Raw genomic sequence first — 23,004 nt, 5'->3', positions numbered from 1 at the left:
GGGGGGAAGGAATGTATTTCGGCAAACCTCTTAGATGAGAGGTCGTAGCAAACTGTGGTATTTGTCATCTCCAGAAATGCCCTAAGCACATCGTGTAAGTACTGTCAGTGGTGGGAACATGCTTGCTGATGGAGAAAGACATCTATCTTCAGTGATCTTCTGAGGAACGTGAGGAGCCAAAACTAAAATTGTCACACAGTAGGTGTCAAGGCCTCAAAGATGAGCAGAACCCAGAGCTAACCTGCGTTACAGAGCTGAAATTTGGGAAGAGGAAGATCAATAGAAGGTAGAGAGCTCAAGGAATGTTTAGTAAAAGGATGAGCTAGACCTATGAGTATAGGCTGGTCCTAAACAGAGGAAGGAGCAGTTGTAAAGAGCCAGAAACCTTGTAAGCATTGGCCTGCTTAGCAAGACACCAAAAACTGAAGCAAGTTGTCCTCCTCTGACCCCTTCTGTTTTTTGCTTCTTTATTGACAGTTCCTCCACCCCTGAAATTCTGCTTTCTCCCTATGATCTTACTCAATGCAGACTTTATAAATAGCAGTAATATTTGCACAGAGCAGACTTTATTAGAGCAACCAGACAGCCAGGGGTGCCCAGAGAAGCCAGATTTTCTCTTCCTGTCTCTGACTCCCATCAGGTTAGCATCCCCTTTCACTCTCTAATATGTCCTTACTTAGATGATAAATTATATTGTCACCCCTTACTCTGCCTGATCCCTGCAGAGAACAAGATGAGGTCAAAGTCTACTGAACAAAATTCATTCTTGAGAGCGTTTCTAGGAATCTGAAAATGCAAGGTACCTGTAATTACAGATGGAAAAATAAAGAGGAGCAAGCATTTTTCCTTTTGTCCAACAAATATTATTAAAAGGGTTAGGGCCAGGGATTTAGCTCAGTGTTTCCACCACTTGCCTTGCAAGAGCAAGGACCTGAGTTCGATCCCCGGTACCAAAAAAAAGGGGGGGAGTTGTAAAACATTAGTTGGAAATATACAATATAAAAAGTTAAGAGATGCATCAACGAGAATGAAGTGAAAAACAATGGCATAAAAGTGGTGATAACAAAACATATAGCATTTGTTAATAGACAGAGAAGGATATTAAATGGAAAAATTAATATATGCAAGTCTCAATTTGACAGAGAAGAGCAAGTGAAAGGTAAAGATTCAGATTTCACAATGTCTTCAGCTAAGGGCAAAACATGAATGAACAAAGATTAGCTGAGGTGATAGTCACTCAATTACAGGCAGTCCCCATTTTATGATGGTTTAATTTAGAACTTTTTTTTACTTTACGATGGTGTGAAAGCTACATACATTCAGTAAAACCTGTAATTCACAGTTTGAAATTTGGCAATGGTTCAGTCCTCTGTTTGGATGCCAGGTGGCAGAGCAGCAGCAAGCCAGAGCCACAAGGGGAAACCAGCAGCAATCCACAATGACATTGCTGCTAGGCTACACTGTCCTACAGCTCAGATGTATTAAATACATTCTTGACTTAGGACATTTTCAGCTTCAGTTGAGTTTATCACACTGGATGTGGTGGTGCATGCCTCTTATCCAGCACTCTAGGCAGCTGAGGCTGGAAGATCGCAAGTTCAAGCCCATTCTGGGCAACTTAATAACAGTGAGACCCTGTCTCAAAATAAAGGGGGCCCAGGATATAGTTCGGTGTGAAGTGCTGGGTTCAAACTCCAGCATTGAAAAAGAAACGTGAAAAGCGTGGGTTTATCAAGATATAAGATCTGGCAAAATATGAATGAGCCATCATATCACCAGTGAAACCACATGATTACAATCCCTATTGCAGAACTGCCTTCTTTATCAACTGGAGACTGTTGACCATAGAATGGGGGTTACCCACATCTGGAGTGAAAACAAGATCTATTCCATCCAGTTGAATCTTTCTTCTTTTAGAACAAGAGCAAAATATAGATCCAGAACCCTCCAGCCATATATATCCTTTTAATGACTGTTATTGATGGTTTTTACTTAATTGGCATTTAACAGCTTCAGTCCCTTGTTTCCAACTATCCACTCACTGTCAGCACTTGAATGCCCCATAGGCAACTCCAACTACACACACCCCAAAGCTAACCCCACCTTTGCCTCATCCAGCTCTGTCCCTGTCCCCACTGCTCACTGAGCTGTACCCCAAGGATTTCTTGTGATTCTTCACCTGGGTCAGGATCTAAGCCTGCTTTCAGCTTTTGCTCTGGAACTCTTCCCTGTCTGGAGCCTGTCCTCCCTCACCCACCCACATTTATCTGATTCCCAGTAACTCGTCTTTATTCTTCATGTCTCAGCCTTGCTATTCCTTACTTATTGAGCCTCCTTAACCATTCATCTGTCCATTAGTCCATGTCCAGCCATAGCCTTGGAAATCTAGACAGTTGTAAGTGTGGAACGTTTTGTGTCTGCCCCACCTCTAGGCTCTAAGCAAGGGATGCCATGGGCTTTGTCAATTTTGACCATCACCTAAGCCAAGCCAGTGCCTGCACATAATAGGTTGTTCTGATTGACCTCTATACCCATCCAGGTGTTAGTTCTGTTTCCATTCAGTAAGAAATTGGACAACACTGGGATACCTCTGAATTCCAGCCTCTCTCTTTTGTTTTACTCCCCACTCCAATATCCATGAACTTGCTCTGTGTACAACCCAATTACCATAGGGACATTTTATTTCCTCTTTGATTTCCCTTCAATAACAGATTGTGACTTGTAATTCATTTAGCATACATTGAAACCTGAATATCTACTGATTATGTTTCCAAGCACCATGCTTGTTACAATAAAGACAGAGAAAAGACGTCATCTCTCTAGGAGAGCCTGGAAAATGACTATTTCTGGCAGAAAACTTGTTTTGTCTTATAGACTTGTGCTTCAGAGTCATTCATGAGTGAGTAATGAACTTAAGGAAGATCAATGAAGCATTCTCTTAACCCTCTCAAATGATTTTACTGAGAACTGAGTAACAGGAAAGTTACAAGGGAGAGATGATGAGAGATTTGGAAAAAGAAGGAAGGTTGCTGTAGCATACGACTCTTGAAGGAATGAAATTGGGTAATTCATCTAGTTTACAGTAAGTAGTTTTTCAGGCTTCAATCTTGAGTCACCCAAGTCATTTTTTTCTTGGCTATTTAGTTCCAGTGTTTATTTCTTTTTATTATTTTCCAGCAATAAAATAAAATAGCATTCAAAAGCCAAATTTCTTTTAAAGATAAAAGGCAGAAAAATATCTTGGTGGTCTTTTCTTGGCATATAACATACAGTTTTAATCAAATGCCATAAGTTTTTTTTTCCTGGAGGAATTATTTTAAAATGCTCGTCTCATCTGCTTTCTTAGTGAATGATGTATTGTCCTCTATAAAGTTCTTGATGTAGAATAACTGCAAATTAAATAGCACAATCAAAATCAGGCATTAAACAAAAAGCAGTACAGGAAGTGGCTAGTATTAAATACCACGGTGTTGAGTGTGTAGGACCGCACATCGTGTGGCCAGATTGGGAAAGTGGAGAATCAGAGAGGCTTTGCTTGGTGACTGGTGGGGCAGCGCTTCTCTGAGCATCACATGGACCTGACACAGGAAAGCAGCCCTGGGTCCATGCTGCAGAGCCAGCTCCTATTAGAGATGTCGCTGATGTCAGTCCTGCAGAGTTGTTCTGGGCGGGCACTCTACCATACCCTGGGGTGCATCATTCGGAGGCCCTCCCATGGTGGTTGAGCTGCAGAGATTCTTGGGTGTGTTTTTTTTGAACAGTTTATTAAATGAAAAGTGAAGCATCAGTTTCAAATTGTACAAAAGGAAAAAAAACCCTCATTTTGCAAATGTACAATTTACAGAATTACTAGCAAAACCAATCAAGGAGACACTGAAAATACAAAAATTTGATTGACTTCAAATTGAACTGGGAACCCATTGGAGTAGACTGCTTAGTAGTCTGTAATTCTAAGTCAGCATCTGTTTTCCACAATAGACTGTCAAGCAAAAAACCAGGCATGTGCCAGGCCCCTCCAGGCTTGCTCCCTGGCCAGAACTCCAGGCAGGGCAGGGGTGGACTGTCCAGTCATTCCTGCCTCTTTATTTCCAGCAAAGCCCACCCTTCCTTAGTTAGAGCCCAAGAATTGCTGAATTAAAAGTTAAAACATTTTTGGTGACCAAGATTTTTTTCCAAACTGTACAAATTGTGAAAAAAATTTGTTTTGTGTCTGTTTACTAAAGGATGAATAAAACCCATTTTGCTTTCCCGCATAGAATTATTGGGTGCACAGAATTTTTCAAAAATGTCTTTCTTTTTTTGGTAAAAAGGGAAAGCCTCATGATTTTGTTGCAGCTACTTAAAACACCAGCTCAGAAACAGCTGTGGATGGATTGGTTTGGAAATTCTGACACTTAACATTAAAAATTAGAAAGACACTATATGGGCTTTTATAACAATAGCAGCAAGTCTTTTAAATAAGCCTAAGCGGATTGTATCTCTAAACCATTGAAGACTGTCGTGAAGATTCATAATTTCTTACCCCCAAAGAATTATTTTTCTATGCACATTTCACATTGAAATGTAAGCTGTATTTCAAGGTAAGCTTAGGAACTTCATCCTCTAAACACAGACTTCTGTGCAGCACCTACTTCTGTAATTGACAAACTTAATTCACAAAATTAGCAAATAAGGGCATTAAGTGCATGGGAAGTAGACGCAGTTATGTTACACTTAAATTACTTTTGAATGTTAGAGGACTTCCTCATGATTATCTTTGTAAGAAAATGGAAATCTGTGTAACCTGAATTTGGCAGAGCATGAAATAAGTGGTAAAAACAGTGAACTGATAACTTGAGAACCAGTTTTATTTTACTGAGAATACTTTATTTGCTGGTAAAAGTTGCTAAAAATGCACAGAACAAATACCAATAGAAAATGCACTGTTTTTGAATCTCCCTATTCTTTATAAAATGAATGGTGTACAGCATCTGTTGGAAAAATGGCTGGTTGGACATTTCTTGTTTTATGCCCACTTATAAATAAAAATAAACCTTTTTATTCAAGAGTATATAAAATCTGGGAATTCATATCCATATTCACAGAGGGTGTGTGGTTTTTGGCAGAGATGCACGATGTCAAAATTTCATCTTAGCTTGTCAGTGTTGTGTTCTTTCATGTTTCTGTGTTCACAAGGTCAACAAAATCCAGTGAGCTCCAAAAATACTCTTCAGCAATTAGGATAAGCTGCTTACTCATAGGTCTAATAAAAATGGTTAGCTTTTAAAACATAGAAAGGCAAAATGATAAAACGGTTTTTAAATTGTACAATAGGAAAATAAAGTTAAAAAAATTTTTACTCAATGTTGAGTTTTCATAAAACAGGTGTATAACAGTGTTTATCTTGACAGCTGTTTTAAAAATTTAAAATTTCTTCCTCCCTCCAGAAAAACACATCTGTACTGAGATAAGTCCAATATTAGGACACAAACAATTTTTTGGGTCAGTCTTTATGAGATGACATTCACCAATACTTCCTTGGGTAATTTACATGCTCCTCTTCTCTGTCACTGCAAAAATGGATTGACCTTAATCATTTGATTAAAAAACAAATCAGATCACATCAAAAGTGTTTTTTCCCCATAGAAGCTAGCACAGTATATAGGCCTCTAGCTCTAAATAATAGAGTTCCAGATTTGTAAATTTTCTTTAGGTTTCAGAACATAGGCATTCCAAATCCTGAATCATCTTCTATCATAGCTTCAGAGTCAAAGAAGTCTGGCCTCAGCTCAGCTCTCTCTCACCAATTTCTTGATGGAGGCAGATCAATAACCATGGTGTCTTCAAATTCTTCATTCATATCTTCTAATTGGCTCCAGGATGACATCATCACATCTTCAAAGATGGGCTCAGCATCTTCTTCCATTAGAGCCCGAACAGCATGCCTTACTCCAGTTCTCACTTTCATGTAGTTCATTCCTGTTCTGTCCTTCTAATTCAAGTCTTCTAACTTCAGCTGGCCTGACCAAGAGATCTGCATCTGTGGATTGTGTAAAAAGTCTGGTTCAGAACCATGTTCAGACTCAGGTTCTTGAATCTGTTCTCCCAAGGGCCGGCTGTTCTCTCGCAGCACAGTGGAAGTAATAAGCTGTGGGGCTGGCAGGGGGCTGGGAGTCTGAATCATGGTGTCTGTTCTGTTCAGCCATGTGCTATCCAGACTTTCATCTTCTACTCTTTTTTTGTGAAGTGAGGGTTGTCCTTTCTTATTTCTTACTGACGAGGTTTTGCTGCTGCTGCTTCCACTGTTCACAGACATTCTATCATCTTCACCCCCAGTGACTAATGAATTTCTATAGGAGATGAGTGGAAGCCACACATCTTCCCTCCTTTCCATCATCTGCTCGGTAAGGAATTTCTCTAGGTATGAATGAACAGTCTTTTTGTCCTGTCAGAGAAGTTTAGAAGAAAATTCACTTAGTACTTCAAGAAAAGCCAGATTAGGAGGTGGATATTCTTGTCCTTTCTGATTTTGGTATTTAAAGGCAAACTCTATACCATCCTTGTGCAGGATGGCAACTGCTTCTCTTATCTTGATTTGGTCCAATCGAAATGTAAGAGCAAAGCATCAAGCCAATTCTTTAGTGCCACTGACATGGGCAGACATCCTGTCAAGGTTGGGACCTTGCTCTTGAACGAGTTCATTAAACATCTGCTGCAAACTGAGAGTGAGAGTCTTGGCACACTGAATTTTATCAATCTGCCAGGTTTTACTTAGTGTTTCCTTAATAATATCACCATAGTCATTATAATACTTCATGTAGTGTTTAAAGATGTCTGCAGCTGCATGCATGTCAACAGTATCATAAATGATAAGTTTGCTGAAGGGAGCAAGTAGATTCCTTCTTTTATGTAAGGCCTCAATTTTATTAGCTTCATCTTCTTCATCACCCTCCATGCTCTGATTGATTCTTGGGTTTTGTTCATTTGTTTTGCGTCTGCATTTTAAATCATTTTCTCGATGACTCCACATCACATGCACTGTTTCCCTGTCATAAAAGTCAGCAAGAAAAATATTTGGAGGCAGCAAAAAGTCAATAAACTCTGCTGGTCCTGGTCTGTTTCCATGGCTAGGGGAAAACTCAGATGCCTTGCTGATGGCTTTTATTGAACTTTTAGTCAAACCTCTATGATTTTTGTTATTGCAGGAACAGTCCACCTCCCGCACCTCCTGCTGAGATGATGTTAAGAGCCCCACATTAACCATACATCCCACCTTCCTTCGGGGGTGTTCTCTATACTACTGGTGTATTTGGCCAAACAGAATCAAAACTAGAGTTGAAGCTGGGGATTTAGTTCAGTGGTTTCGCCGCCTGCTGTGCAAGCGCAAGGACCCAAGTTCGATCCCCAGTACCAAAAAAAAAAAAAAACCTGGAGTTGAAGTTCTTTTCCAGTATCACTGCCAAAAGCAAAACTGTCTTGCTGAATGAGAGGAGAGCCCTTTCAGGGACAAGCCTATAAAACCTGTCACCTGCTGGGTGCAGTCAGTGAGCACCTCCTGGACTGGCTCTCAGAGACACAGGTCCTCTGAGATACCTCTAAGCTGCCTGCTCAGGCTTCCCTTCCCTTTCCTTCTGCCCCAGGTGTCTTTATCAAGATCTGCAGACTGCTTCTTTCTCTCCTGACCTCATTTTGTGACGCTGGAGCCTTAACTCAACAGGATTTAGGGAACAAGGACAGGGAATAGGAACACCTCTTTTGTCCGCAGTAGCCTGGACATTGGATGACTGACTCCTTCCATGACCCGTCCAGAGAGGGGAAGGGTGGTTTGGAGGCTGAGACGTAGATGGAGAGCCACGCTCAAGGTCCATAATGAATGAATGGTGAAACCTGTCCCTCAGTGTAATACCCTCAATCCCCAATCCACACATTTGACATGGAATGGCAGAGACACCTCTCTGACTTCCACAGGCTCCCCAGTCGAGAACCACTGCTAGAGACTGGGCAGGCCCATGCTATAGCATTTAGCCCAGTACCATCAATATGTCTTCTCTGCTGATCACATCCCTCCTTGTCTTTAAAATGCTACTCAGATGTCCTTAGGAAATAAATGGTGGCTCCCTTTATTTAACCCTTACTCAGCCGGCATTTACTGAGCACCTGCTAATAGTTCCAGGCACTGTTTGAGGAGCTACAGGTCCCACTCAACTCTAAGTCACCACTCATGTCTACCCTATCCTGCCCAGCTCCACCTTAATCTTTCTATTTTCATATTATCTCAGATCTTCCCTGGCTTTCTACTCTGATTTCCTGCCAAAAATTGAGTTTTTCTAGGACAATGACTCCTCCAATTTTTATTTTTATCCTCCCTGGAGCCCAGAACAATGATCTCCACATAGTAGGAATTCAGTAAATGCTTGACCAGGTGACAACCCAAGGACATGAAACTATCGCCAAGGATATATTTTGTCTGTGCAACATGGATATGAGTTCAATTGCATCATTTTCTCATTTGAAGATCCTGTCTTCATGTCACGATCAAAGCCTACAGTGGATATTTAAATATTTTTTAAATGTATTACCTCAAAAGCATGTTGCCATTACTCCCCTTCAAAATCCTCCCCCTCACTTTGAACACACTTATCCCACCATTCATACCACTTCCTGAAGCAGTTCTGGAAGTCATCTTTCATGAGTGTCTTTAGTTGTGCTGTCAAGGCTACCTCAGTGTCATAAATCAATTCCAAACATTTACTTTTCATGGCCATTTGACTTTGGGGAAGATCCAGAAGTCACACAGTACCAAATCTAGTGAATAAAGTAGAGGGGGACACATAGTAATATTTTTATTTGACAAAAATTGCATAAATATCTTGAATTGATTTAGGACATCAAGATAGCCACAGAAAGACACTTATGAAAGAAGAGTTTCAGAATTGCTTCAGGAAGTGGCAAGAACAGTGAGATAGGTGTGTCTGAAGTGAAGAAATAGTTTGAGAGGGATTAATGGCAATGTATCTTTTACTGTAGTAAAATTTTTTATTTTTAATGTAAACATTCACTGTATTTTTGGATCACATGTGTTTCTTCTCTGCTGTATAAATGTGATGAGGGAACAACCTACAGAGTATTTTGGAAATCCTGGTGAACAATAAGCTGGACATGTGTAATATGCAAGGTGCAGTGGACCATGTGCTCATCCCTTATTTCCTGGACCCTGAGGGGCTTCAGTCTTCAGACCATGCTCTGACCACCCCCTGGTCATGGCTTCTGAGACAGAAAACACAGCATGCCCCCTGTATTTGGGGTTAGGAAGCAAATGAAAGAAAAGTACATTGACAGAAGAAAGGGAGAGAGTACAAACCTGGGAAAATATGATGGAGAAGTAGGAAGGGTTCGCATTTTCTTTCTTCTTTTAGTTTTTTGTTGTTGTTATAAAAAATTTTAATACACACACAACTCCACACACACATCTCACCACTATAATAGGTGGAAAATTAAAACAATACTTTTTATTCCTTTCACAAACAAAATTGGTCAAAATAATATAATAACCCTTCAATGAGCTCATCACCTAAATTCAACAGGCTTCAACCCAGGGCCATCTTGTTTCACGAATATGTCTACCCCGTCTTTCTCTTCCCATGGTCTTGTTTTACAGCAAGTCCCCTCCTCTCTCATAGTATCACAAGATTTCCTGTCTGTTTTCCATTTTCTAGCTATGGAAATGTTTTCAGTAAATCTGAAAAACAAGTCACACATTGGATTTTCATTGGGAAGGAAGAGACAAAGGAGCCAAAACTGATATTTTTCTTATAGAAAGGAGAAAACAACAACAGGGAGATAATTTCAGAGCGATAAGGACAAAACTGCTCCCCTCCCCCCAAACCCATCCAACCTCCCCAGGACAGTCTTTGGCCCCTCCCAAGCTTGCCCCTGGTGGTGGGTGGGCATTGCCATGGTGCCATAGTGTCCCTCAATTCTTCAGGAATGTTGGTTTCATAACATGATGGGGCTTTCTACTGTGTTGTGGGTAGTTTAAAAATTGGCCACATGATAAAAATGTGTGTAACATGAGTTTTTTTAAGTATTGATTGAACACATAATTTAAAAGCCAGAATATTAAATAAACATTTCTGCCCTTTCTTGCAGCAGGCTGCCCAGAGAACAGCTCTCCGAACACTATCTGACAGGTACATTTTGTCATTTTTATGAACTATAAATTGCCTTATGAAACACTGAGCCCTATTTATTGTGGCATATAATTCATAATCGGATTTTGTCCCTAAAGTATCTGTGAACTGGGATGTTAAACATTTTGCATGCTTGGATTTGTCATGCATGTGTGGAGTTTATTACTGCAAAAATCACCTTGTTGTATTTCACATAAAGTACGAAGAATCCCTCATTGGGCAATGAAAAAAGAAACTTAGGGAGAAAGGCCTGAATGGTGCAGTAAATTCTGAACTTTGGAATTAGTTGAGATCTAAGCTCATTTTTCAGCAATAAGTAGTTCATTTATTTTGAGGTGCTTTCTTCACTCTTTCCCTACTATTTCACCAGCAGCAATCTGTCTTTTGATGGGATTCTCTCTTCAAAGACTTTTTCATGTAACTCAGCAACTCATGGTCCTGGGCTCCTGACTTCTTACTCCCTACTTCTTTAGCCTGTTTCTCCTAACCTAAGTTGTTGAATGAGACATGCAAACCTGACCAGAGCCATTAACTGTAATTCGTACCCCACTTTGCTTAAAAGGCTGCAGAAAGAGTGTCGGACAGGAATGTATGAAGTTGCTTTCTAGAATAGACCAGATCCCCCTTTGGGGGTTTGTTGAGCTTTTGTTTCTTCCTAAGATAAGGGTGTTTATGCATGCCTGCGTGCATGCATGCGTGTGTGTGTGTGTGTGTGTGTGTGTGTGTACGTGTGTGTGTGTGTGTACGTGTGTGTTGACAATCTGTCAGGAGGCAAAGATGAAGCCCCTACATAGCACCCCAAGGGAAGTGCTGACAGTGTTAGGTAATGTCCCTCTCTGCTAGAAGCAGGGACCTCAACATTATCTAGCCTTCAACCCTTTCCTTCCTTCCTGATTCCTTTCTTTTGTAGAATGAGCAGTCCCTGACTGTGTAAACAAGTTCAGTTCAGTGCTTTTCCAGAGTAAAACCTGTCCCTTAGGCAAGTTTTCTGTTGTGCATGGGTGAAAAGCATTTTCTATAAGGTGGCAGGCTGAACCTGAGCCTGTTTATTTCTACTGAAAAACCTTCCCATGACAACCACACAAGCCTGTATGTTCTGAGAGTAGCAAGCACGTGATCCGGAATTGCTTCTGGGATTTTCACAAAAGCTGATAACTGTTCTGCGTCTGAGTCTGTTGGTAGAAGTAAGAGAGGCTCTGGATCAAAACTCATTTAAAATGTGACACAATAATTCTTTTCCTAGACATATTTCTTTTTTCCTTTTGACTTCTCTCAAGTAAAGTGATTCCTTCAAGAAAATGCATTGAGAAGCCAGAGAAAGCTCTCTGTTTGTAACACTTTGTCATTGCTAACGAATACAAGGTTTCTTTTCAGAACAATGAAAATATTATAAAATCGGATTATGGTGAGGTTTTCACAATCCCATTACTATATTAAAAATCACTGAATTGCACCTGTTAACAGAATGAACTTCATAGTATATAAATTATATTTTAATAAAGTTGCATATACACACTCACAATGTCATGATGACTTTGATACAATGAACTAAAACCTATTTTAGGAAAATATGGACTCCCTTTAAAGACATGGTCGCACATACAAAAATATTTCATCAGAAAGTAGGACTGATGTGTTCAAAGGCTTCTTCCCAAATGACATATGACTTAGTCCTGGGTAGAAAATGTGTATGATTTTAATGATGAGCAACTCTGTTCCCTTGACTCATTTTGTTTTGTCTTTTGTTTCGTGGGGTTTTTTTGAGACAAAGTCTCGCTGTGTAGTTCAGGCTGGCCTTGAACTCACTATTGTGTCCCAGGCTGGCCTCAAACTTGTGATAATCCTCTTGCCTTAGCCTCCCGAGTCCTGGAACTACAGGCTCCCTTGATTCTTTTCTGATATTCTCACTAAAATCCCTTGTTAAACCCATTCCCTGTCCAGGAACAGAATTTACTGTTGACACCACTTTTCTTATAAATTTCTCTATTCTTGAATACAGTAGGCCATGGCCTCTTCTTCCATCCACAATTTTTCTGCTCAAAATGGGAATTTGGCTGATTTCAAATGAATGATTTTGTCCACCATCCTGGTTGCAGGAAGCTTCCCTGCACTTTTTCTCCTCTGTTTCCTACAAATATAGGACCACAGCAGTAATTCCCATAAGGGTTAGCATTTTTAATCATTTGGAAATACAATTCAAGCCCCTTCTTCAAAATAAGGACTTTAAAACACCTACTAGATTCATCAGATCCATATGTTTTAGTTCTTTCAAATAAACCAATATTTTCTAGAAAAATGAGTCATGTGGCTAGGGGTCGGACCACTGAATGACTTGCCTAGTATTCTGTCTGTCACAGAAAACCCAGGGTAGGAGTGGAATCAAGTAAAGCTCTCCTTGGGCCTTGGCCTTCCCAAGGAGGGCACTAACCCTTGTGTTGATCTTTTGTACATTCATTCATACAAACTGTTCTGGTTCCCGAAACTATTGTTAGTTCAGTCTATTATCACCTATTTCTATAAAATTTCATAATGATTAAGCAGCACTTTCATTTTTGTCGTAAGAAAAAAAAGCATTTTTCAGACCTCAAAGTGCTTCATGAATTCTGTGATTACGGAACTGAGCAGGAAAGACCTCCATTGGCTGGGGCCATGCTGGGGGCTCCTCACCCCCTCCTGAGCCTCATTGCCCTGCACTTTTGCTCCCCATTTCACAGGCCCCTTCACTTCCATTTCTCTGGCATTCCCATGAATGAATCAAGGGTGCTTACACAGGGCAGAGCCGCTGTGATTCCAGATGTGCAACTTGAAGATGAAGTAGGGCTGTGCTGGCCGCGTTGGGGATGGAAGTGAACATCCCTGCAGCAAGCTGGTTTTGCTATAAGAAAACCTGCCTTTGAGCCTGGAGATCTGACCCAGGGAGGCAGCCAGCGGGGAAAGGAAAGGGATGTGTTTCTGTCCCCTTCCGAGCACAGGGAGGGCTCATCCCTCAGGTGTTGGAGGACAGAGAGTGTCCAGTTGTCTCTGGAGGTTGTTCTTGTCTACCAGTCTATTCATTTCTCCAAAGTTCCCTGGTTAGTTTTCTAAATAGGCATTTTAGCACAAATCCAATACCTGGTACTTCAGATTGTATTCTTTTAATTAAATGTACCTTTACCTTACACATAAAAACATACAGTTATAGATATTTATAGGGCACAGTGTGATTTGTTGATATGTCCAAAAATTGTGTAATGTGTAAATCAAGTTAAACATATCTGTCGCCTTGTTTATTGTTTCTTTATGTTAAAAACATTCAGAGTCCTTTCTTTGGGCTTTTTAAAGTATATTACCTATAGTCACCCTACCATGCAATAACACACAGAACCTCTCACTTCTACCTCACTGTACCTAGTATTCATCAACCAACCAGACTATGCTTTAAAGTTTAGGAAGTCTTGCCATCAGTACACAATCTTGAAAAATTAAAACTATGATAGTTCTTCAATGTAATTTTGAAAACCATCTATGATCACTACCAAAAAAAACCTTTTGCCCTGTTTGGTTCAGTGAGAATAGCCGAAGGACACTGAAGGTCGAAGTTGGATCAGAGCAGTGAGGCACAGGGGGAATTTGAGCTGCTCCTGGCCGTACACTATTTTCATCTGTCTATGTGGTATCACTGAGTCCACTGGCCAAGCAGAGGCCCACCAATAGCCCCAATGAAAACAACAGGTGACCAGGGCAGGAGAGGTGACAAAATTCTTGATGAGCTAGACAAGCTAATGACAAGAGGTCTCAGTTTGCAAGGGGACATCATCCTTCTTACTTATTCACTTCCTTCTAATGTGCATCTCAGATGGTTTCCCCTTTTATGGGTCATTGCATTCCATGTGGGTAGGGAAAAGGGTGAGAAAGAATGGAGATAAAAGGCTGTGAGGCTCATTTGTAAAGATATGTGTTTGGATTCGGCACTGGGAAAGCTGCAGTCTCACCAGTAATGTGGAACAAACATATGCAGAGTGCATTTAAAAAGAAAGGGTGGATATATATGCAGCATACAAGGTGCCTGGAATACGATTAACTTCCCTTCCTAAGTAGTAAATAGTAGATAACTCTGATCAGAAAAGGGATTCATGTGATTTAATCAAGCTGAGCAACTGTCCATTTGCAGAGAAGCTGGAGGTCAATCTTGAAATCTAGGGCCAGAGGAGCACGAGGAAATTGCCAGGACTGAGAAGTTAATCATACTCTGGGACTGCTTCCATCTGTCTCAGGGCGACAGAGCCACTGCACAGCAAGCAAGCATGCTTTATAGCAGCAGATCAGGAATTAATATTTTTTGCAAAACCTCAAGCATCATTTGCAGTAACTTGGGTTTTATAAAAATGGAGCATAATTTCATATGAATAAATCACATTGAGCTAGAAATATGAGATGCTTGAAAAATTGTGCTCCACTTCAAAAAAAAAAGAACGGGCAAGAAAGACAACATGAACACAGTTGTTAAGTGATGGCACTTGGAGGGCACAAATGGCCGTGTGGTTAAATTGTGCATATAATCATCTTCTGAAATGTCAGCTTGCAACCCCAGTGATGGCTGCATTTTTATAGCCTTGGTGAGGCAACAGCAGACTGTAACCTGTCTGCCCATCTGGCAATATCTCAGATCCAAGATCCATTTATACTGAAGCCCAAACAACTGCCATTGATTTATTCATTTATTGCACAGATATTTACTGAGCGCATCCAGCACGCTCTGTGGGGTGCTGTGTGAGGGCTGAGTGTGTCTTGGAGAAGTGCCTGTCCTTCTGGCTTCCCTGGCCCAAGAGATGTTGGCTTTGCAAGGAGAGCATCCTCTTTAGGTTCATGTATTTCTGCTTTCTTTTTTGCCGTTTTAAAAAATAAATCTCATAATTAGAAGATGCAGAAACAACTTCAGACATACTCAGCCATCTCATCTTTGACAAAAGAGCCAACCACCCTCATTGGAGGAAAGATAGCCATTTTAATAAATGGTGTTGGAAAAACTGGATTTCAACCTGCCAAAGATTAAAACTAGACCCATACCTATCACCATGCACTAAAGTAAGATCAAAGTGTATTAAAGATCTAAATATTAAGACAGAAACACTAAACTTGCTGGAAGAGAAGGTAGGTAGAACTCTTGAAGACATTGGCATAGGAAAAGAATTTATGAACAAAATCTCAGTAGCATGGGAACTAGCACAAAGAATCAACAACTGGGATCTCATCTTATTAAAAAGCTTCTGCACTGCAAGAGAAACCACCAACAGAGCTACAATGTGGGAAAAAAAATTTAGCAGCTGTACCTCAGACAAAGGTCTACTATCTAGAATATATAAAGAACTGAAAAAAATCAGACCCCCTAAATTCAAAGACCCAATTAAAAAATGGGCATCTGAAATGAAGAGACATTTCTCAGACAAAGAAGTAAAAGCAGCAAATAAATATATGAAAAAATGTTCAACATCACTGGTCATTTGAGAGATGCAGATGAAAACAACACTGAGATTCCACCTCAGCCCAGAAAGAATGGCTGCTATCAAGAAATCAAGCAATAACAAATGGTGGTGGGGCTGTGGGGAGAAAGGAACCCTTCTCCATTGCTGGTGGGAGTGTAGACTGGTGCAACCACTGTGGAAATCAGTATGGAGATACCTCAAAGAACTAGAACTGGAAGTCCCATTTGACCCAGCTAGTCCCCTGCTAGGAATCTTCCCCAAAGAATTACAAGAATCATACCACAGTGATATATGTGCACCCATGGTTATAGTGGCATAGTTTGTTGTAGCTAAAGCTTGGAAACATCCCAAGTGCCCATCAACTGGAAACTGGATAAAAAAGATGTGGTATTTTTATAAAATGGAGTACTACTCAGCCATGAAGAACGAGAAACTAGAGACATTTACAGCTAAATGGATGCATATTGAGGCCATACTCTCAAGTGGAATACATAGGACACACATGTGTAAATACCAAATAGTTTCTCTAGTGTGAGAAACTGAAAGTGTAAATAAGGATGAAAATGATTAAAATGAATAATTGATAATTTGAAATATTAAAAGGTCCAAAGGTGTAGGAGTGGTGGGAGGGGAAGGAGAAAGGAAAGAAGGGAAAGGAAAAATTATGAGAAAAGAAAAAAAAATGGAAACGAAATCTCTGTAAATAGGTAAGGGTGGAGGGGGGTGAAAGGAGGACAGGTAATGGGGGAAAAAATAAGAACCAAGATACACCATGTACAGGTACAAGGACCCAATGATAAATGTAAGTGTATTGTATACCTAAAATGTACCAATAAAGGAATTTTTTAAAAATACATAAATAAACTAATGCTTATCTCATGCTCCAAATCTTGTTTCCAATTAGAAAGAATATAGTGAAATTAAGTAAATGAGACATAATCAAAAATTATGGGATTTTTTTACCCCCACGGAGGTGGGAGAGTATAAATGGTCTGTGTCTAGAAGCAGCACAGGAAATGGTCCCATAACAAAGTAGGAAGGGTGGAGGCTTTTTGCATTTAATTTCATGACCCTGACCTATAGTCAAGTGGACCAACTCCACCAGAGCAAAGGAATGGTATTGGGGTACAGTTTTACCCGGCCCTGATGATGTGAGCAGAAAGCCCCAGTTACCATTTGCTACTAATAGTTGGTCACTTCTTCCAGGGTCAAAAAAAAAAAAAAGAGGCAGCATCACTTGTAAGGAAGTTTTCAATTCCCAGGTTTGACAATGTCCAGTTAACAGGTCCATATCAACCCTGCCTGTGAGGCCCACATTCTCCAGGGGCTCCATGGACGGGACTCCCCACAGCAAAATAGACCCTGGGAATAACAGATTTTTAAAGAGCTTTAGAGTTCAAAACTGCTATCCCATTGACTTTAGTTTGGTTTTGTTTTGTTTTGCTTTGTTTTTTGAGATACAGGGGATTAAGCCCAGGGCCTTTGCTCTGAGCTATGTTCCCAGACCTTTTTAAATTTTATTTATTTTTTATTTTGAGACAGGGTCTCAGTAAGTCACCACATTGTCCAGGTTGGACTTGAACTTGTGATCCTCCTGCCTTTGCTTCCCAGAGTGCAGGGTTTACAAACATGTATCACCACAACCAGCTACTGTCTTTTTTTATGATCCTCACAATCACCCTGAGAGATAGATAGGACCCATTTCACAGGGAAGAAAACTGAGTCTTGGGCAGGTGAGCAGGTGTCCAGGATGTGACTTGATCCCAGGTCCTCTGACTGCCACTTAATAGAATCTGTCCTCCTCCTCTGAATAAGCTCGGCTGTGGTCAGAGGCAGGTGGTGTGGGCCACCTTGTGCATCTGGGCTTATACTTGTTTCTGGATTGTTGTCCTGTTATTCCTAGCACCTCCCACAGTACCTGGTGATTAGGAAATTCAATAAGCCATCTGATCAATGAAGGAAAGACGCAAATGAATGAATGAATGAAGCCCATGCTTTGTGGTTAAATGAAGGCAACTTTGGACTTAAATAGAAAGCAATTTTCCAGTCCTCTACCATGGTGACAGACTGCCTCAGCAAGGGCGGGCTGACGAGCAGGGGCTAATCATGAGGATGACAGTGACAGTTAAAGCATCCGTGCCCGCTTGTAAAGATCTTGTGGGATGGAGAAATACTGTCAGCTGTCACACAGGTAGAGAGAGAGAGAGAGAAATTAAACAATTAGGAAAAATACTAGTCCAAGAGTAGGAAGTCTCAAAAGCTTCAAAATATCAAAACCACCCAATGCCATTAAATTAGAGTGTAATTAAATCAGAAATCAGTAACAAAAAGAGAGCTATACCATGCCATAGCAAGGTTGCTTCCACGTAAGGGTTAGAAGAGATGATTTCTGGCTCCTTCTTCTCTTGCCCCCTCTTCACTCCTGGGCTTTATACTGTGATGAGACTTTAAATGCTCTCCAGCAATTATTCATGCTTCTTTTCCCCCCTTGATTCATTCAGTGAATATTTACAGTCCTGAGTCATTGTTCCAAGGTCTGTGGAAGACCCCAGAATTCACTGCTCCCAGATCATTTGCTCTAAAGAGTTTACAGTGCAGTAGAGGCAATATAGGCATGTGAATAGAAACCGTGTATAGTAAAACGTCGCCATACGCATACACAGTCACAGATCCTAGGAAAACAGTCACGTGTCCATAGACTGGACATTTCACGTGCATTACTTCATTTAATCCTCAGAGCAATGCTTCAGCGAGGAAGGAAGAAGTCAACATTAGGGCCATTTCCCTTCATGTTCTAACCTGCTCTCCCTAAAATTCCAGGGAGCAGGGTTTCCAGGTGCAGGTAAAGCACTGGAGGGCTCTCAGAGCCCAAAGGAAGGCGCATGGAGGGGACATTCTAAGTTACATATGGAGGACGTTGGTCTCCATGACCCAGGAATGGAGAGGGGCGGAGGATGCCTAAGGAGCTGTCTGAGCAGGGCTGGGTTGCAGGGAGGCGGCAGAAAGGCTTCGCAGCGCCATCTGCCGGGAAGAGTATCTGAGGCATCTGCAGGGAAACTAGCTGGAGCTGGCTTCCTCCAAGCACAAGATCCAGCTGGGAAACCTTAAATAGCCCCCTGAGCCGGCTCCAGTTCCATCTGCGCCTTCTGCAGTGCTGAGTCTGTCCTCTCCTGCGCTCATGGCTGGTCCAAGCAACCGCTGGAGAGAGGGAACCACGTCTCAAATAGTAGGTAATGCCTTACACAAAACCGCCGTTCAGTACGGTACTGTGTGCCTTTTAAACAAGACTGGCCAAGGGTGCTCTGCCCTCGTGATAAAGAAAAGGAGAAAAAAAAAAACCCTCTGGCCCACTTGTCCCTAATCTCTCGTCTTTTTATAAAACATCATGAGGTAAATGGGCTTTGAACTTGAGCTGGAATTGGCTTTGGGCAATGTATGTGCACGGGTGAGCCTGAATGTTGTTGGATAAATAGAGTGATGATAATCTCCTCCCTGGTAGGGTTAGAGACAGATCAAAGGAGGTGATGCTATGTTTTAGCTCTTGAATTTCCCCCTAGAAGTCTCATGTGTTCAGAGATGAGGCTTTTAAGAAGGTGATTGGATCGTGGTGGTGCGGTACTCATCAATGGATTAATCTACTGATAAATCCACAGCTAAATTTCCTCTTAGGAGGCGGGGTCCAGTTGGTAAAGAAGGTTTATCGCCCTCCTGGCCTTCTCCCTGCTTTCCCTGCTTCCTGGCCACCAGGACACAAGCAGCTTTTCTCCACCATTCCCCTCTGCCATGCCTTTTCTGCTTTGGAGCCAGCCAGCTATGTAACCATGAGCCTAAATAAACCTCTCCTCCTTTAATTTGTGGGTATAAGATATTGTGTCTCAGTGATGAGCAATGTGACTTAGAGGACTGATTAATAGAAAAGGTGCTTTGTTAGTCTTTCCCCTTGACAGTGATTACTCTACTACACACAAGAAATACTTCCCATCCAGATACCAGAGGTGTTCTTTGATCTAAGTCCTCCCCTAGGCACCAAAACCAAGAGAGAAACAGTAGAATATGCTTTTCATATGAAATAACTAACAGTGTAGGCATATTTTTAAATTGCCATTCGAGGAAAACAAATGTCAACAAATGCCAAGAAATGTCTCTTGCCCTTTCTCTGCTATCCCTGAGTACCATGTTTGAAGCTAGCCTGTCCTCCCTGAGTGCTGACCCCAGGGTCCTAGGTGGGGTCACAGGTGTCTCTGCATCTGTCACAACACATCTCTGGCATGCACTTCTTACATCCCTGATGCTGTCCAACTGATCTACAGAGAATTAGTCTCATTTCATTATTTCAAAGCAAATGAGGGCTGAGGATTTAGCTCAGAGGTGCCACCACCTGCCTTGTAAATGCAAGGTCCTGAGTTCGATCCCTGATACAAAAAAAAAGGCATGAGAGCTGTCCCAAGCACAGAGGAGGTGCACCTCCTGGGCCATTGTACTATCCCTAGTGCCAAGGAGGTGAGCTGTGCAGGTGCCAGCAGCACACACACACAACCTCCCATTCTCCACCACCACCACCACCATTGAAATGACAAGACACATGAACAAGTCTCAAAACTAGACTTCCAGATCACCTAAAGCAACCCCAAAGGGAAAAGAGATGTAACAATCTGATACTCAACCACATGGACTCCCTGAACTGACAACAAAAGAAGATCTGGAAAAAATCGAATCAGAAATAATTTCTCAGATTACAGCAGAGATTGTGCCCATAGTACAACACATAATTAATAAATCTAGAGAGGACACAGATAAAAAAAAATAGAGGAACTGAGGAACATGATGGAATCCCAACACAGGAAACAAATGGAATGCATAAAACAGATGTAAACAGATTTCCAGGAGATTAAAAACTCCATTGAAAATTTATGCAGCAGAATGAGCCAATGTGAGGATAGAATTTCAGATATAGAAGATAAGATTGCAATTAGTGACCAGGAAAAGAAAAATTGCTTTAAAATTGTAAGGGACCATGAGAAGTCAATCCAGCAGCTGCTAGATGATTGGAGTCCATGAAGAAACAGGAGAGAGTGCAGACCACATAAAAAAACTGTTCACAGAAGTAATGGCAGAAAACTTCCCAAGCAGGGGGAAAGAATTTGACATACAGATAAGTGAGGCATATAGGACTCCAACTAGCCTTGATTAAAAAAAAATAATCTACACAAAGGCATATAATAGTTAAGATTCCAGAAACCCAACAAAAGAACAAAATTCTACAAGCAGTTAGAGAAAAGAAACAAATTACATACAAAAGAAAGCACATCAGAATCACAGCAGACTTCTCACTGCAAACCCTCAAGGCAAGAAGAGCTTGGAGTGATGGATTCCAAGCCCTAAAGGAAAACAGCCTCCAACCCAGACTGATGTACCCTGAAAAACTATCTTTCAAAATTGATGTAGATATAAGATACTTTCATGACAAAGAGCACCTTAGGAACTTCATGAATATCAAACCAGCACTCCAAAAAATTTTAGACAATATCCTAGGAAAAGACAATGAGGATCACAACCCCGGGAAGCAAAGCAGAATGAATCCATTGGGCAGACAAGAAATTAAACACAAAGGGGAGAATCCAACAAAAAGAAAAAGTCATGACAATGATAACTCAATATGTATCAGTTATAACCATCAATGTTAATAGTCTGAATCAACCAATCAAAAAAGTAGACTGGCAGAATGGGTCAAGAAGCAAGATCCAACAATATGCTGTATACAAGAAACACATTTAATTCAAAATGAAACTCATAGACTGAAAGTTAAAGGGTGGAAAACAATACTCCATGAGACAGGAACCTGAAAAAAAGCAGGAATAGCTATCCTCTTTGCAGATCAAGTGGATTTTAAACACTGATTAAGAGAGACAAAGAAGGACACTACATCCTTGTGAAGGGAGCAATCCAAGAGGAAGAGATGACAATCATATGCACCAAACACTAGTGTGCCCAACTATATAAAACAAATACTAATGGACATGAAAAATCAAATAAGCATTAATGCAACAGTAGTGGGGGACCTCAATACCCCACTGTCACAAATAGATAGATAAACTAGACAAAAAACAAGCAACAAAATACTAGAACTCAATCAAACTCTTGAACAAATGAACTTAACATATATTTACAGAGTGTTCCACCCTACAAAATTAGAATTCATGTTCTTTTCAGCTGCACATGGGTCCTTCTCCAAAATCACATACTCCCTCATAGAACATATTTAAATAAGTGCAAAGGAATTGAAGTTATCCCCTGTATATTATCAGACCATAGTGCAATGAAATGGGAGATCAATAGCAAAAGAAACCATAACAATTTCATAAACACATGGAAATTGAACACACTTCTGAATAACCAGTGGGTCACAGAGGAAATTAAAGAAGAAATCAGATACTTCCTACAATTAAATTACAATGACAATAAAACATATCGGAATCTATGGGACACAATGAAAGCAGTCTTATGAGGGAAATTTATAGCAGTGAATACTCATATTAGGAAAACAGAGTGAGCCCAATTAAACAACCTGATGCTGAACCTCAAGCTTCTAGAAAAAGAAGAGCAGGACAAACCCAAAGCTCATACAAGGGAGGAAATTATAAAGAGCAGAGCAGAAATCAATGCAATGGAGTCTACAAAAATGATACAAAAAATCAATGAAGCCAAGAGTTGGTTCTTCAAAAGAATAAACAAAATTGACAAACCCTTCCCCAATCTTATCAGAAAAAGGAAAGAAAAGGCCCAAATCCATGCAATTAGGAATGAAAAGGATGAAATTAAAATGGACCCAGCAGAAATCCAGAGGATCATCAATACCTACTTCCAGACCCTATACACCAATAAGGTGGAAAACACAGAAGAAATGGACAGATTCCTAGATACCTATGAATTACCAAAGTTGAACAAAGAAGACCTAAAAATTCTAAACAACCCACTATCAATCAATGAAATTGAAAACGTAATTAAAACTTACGAACTAAGAAAAGGCCAGGTCCTGATGGCTTCACTGCTGAATTCCACAAGACATTTAGAGAGGAACTAATGCCACCACTGTTTAAACACTTCAAAAAAATTGAAAGGGAAGCAATACTCTTGAATTCATTCCTGGAAGCAAGCATCACCTTGATCCCCAAAGCAGAGAAAGACCCAATCGAAAAAGAGAACTATAGGCCAATCTCACTAATGAACATAGATGCAAAAATCCTTAATAAGATACTGGCAAATAGAAGGCAGAAGATCATCAAAAAGATCATACACCCTGACCAAGTGGGATTCATCCCAGGGATGCAGCGATGGTTCAACATATGCAGATCAATCAATGTAACACACTATAT

At 40.7% G+C, this 23,004-nt stretch overlaps 1 protein-coding gene and 1 pseudogene across 2 annotated transcripts in view; one reads left to right on the top strand and one right to left on the bottom strand.

Moving 5' to 3' along the window:
* Aff3 (ALF transcription elongation factor 3) overlaps positions 1 to 23,004 on the top strand; it is a 521,980-nt gene that overhangs the window by 415,706 nt on the left and 83,270 nt on the right. For both annotated transcript variants that reach the window (XM_004844437.3, XM_004844436.3), the window contains one exon: positions 10,129 to 10,169. In XM_004844437.3, the coding sequence (XP_004844494.1) occupies positions 10,129 to 10,169 (41 nt within the window). The remainder of the gene's footprint in view (positions 1 to 10,128; positions 10,170 to 23,004) is intronic.
* Positions 5,479 to 7,243, bottom strand: LOC147829751 (cohesin subunit SA-1 pseudogene; annotated as a pseudogene).

This window comes from Heterocephalus glaber, unplaced genomic scaffold, assembly GCF_053883595.1.
Source record: "Heterocephalus glaber isolate CG9 unplaced genomic scaffold, H.glaber_assembly_v1.0 deba00000470, whole genome shotgun sequence".
NCBI lineage: Eukaryota > Metazoa > Chordata > Mammalia > Rodentia > Bathyergidae > Heterocephalus > Heterocephalus glaber.
This window is presented reverse-complemented; position numbering and strand designations above follow the sequence as displayed.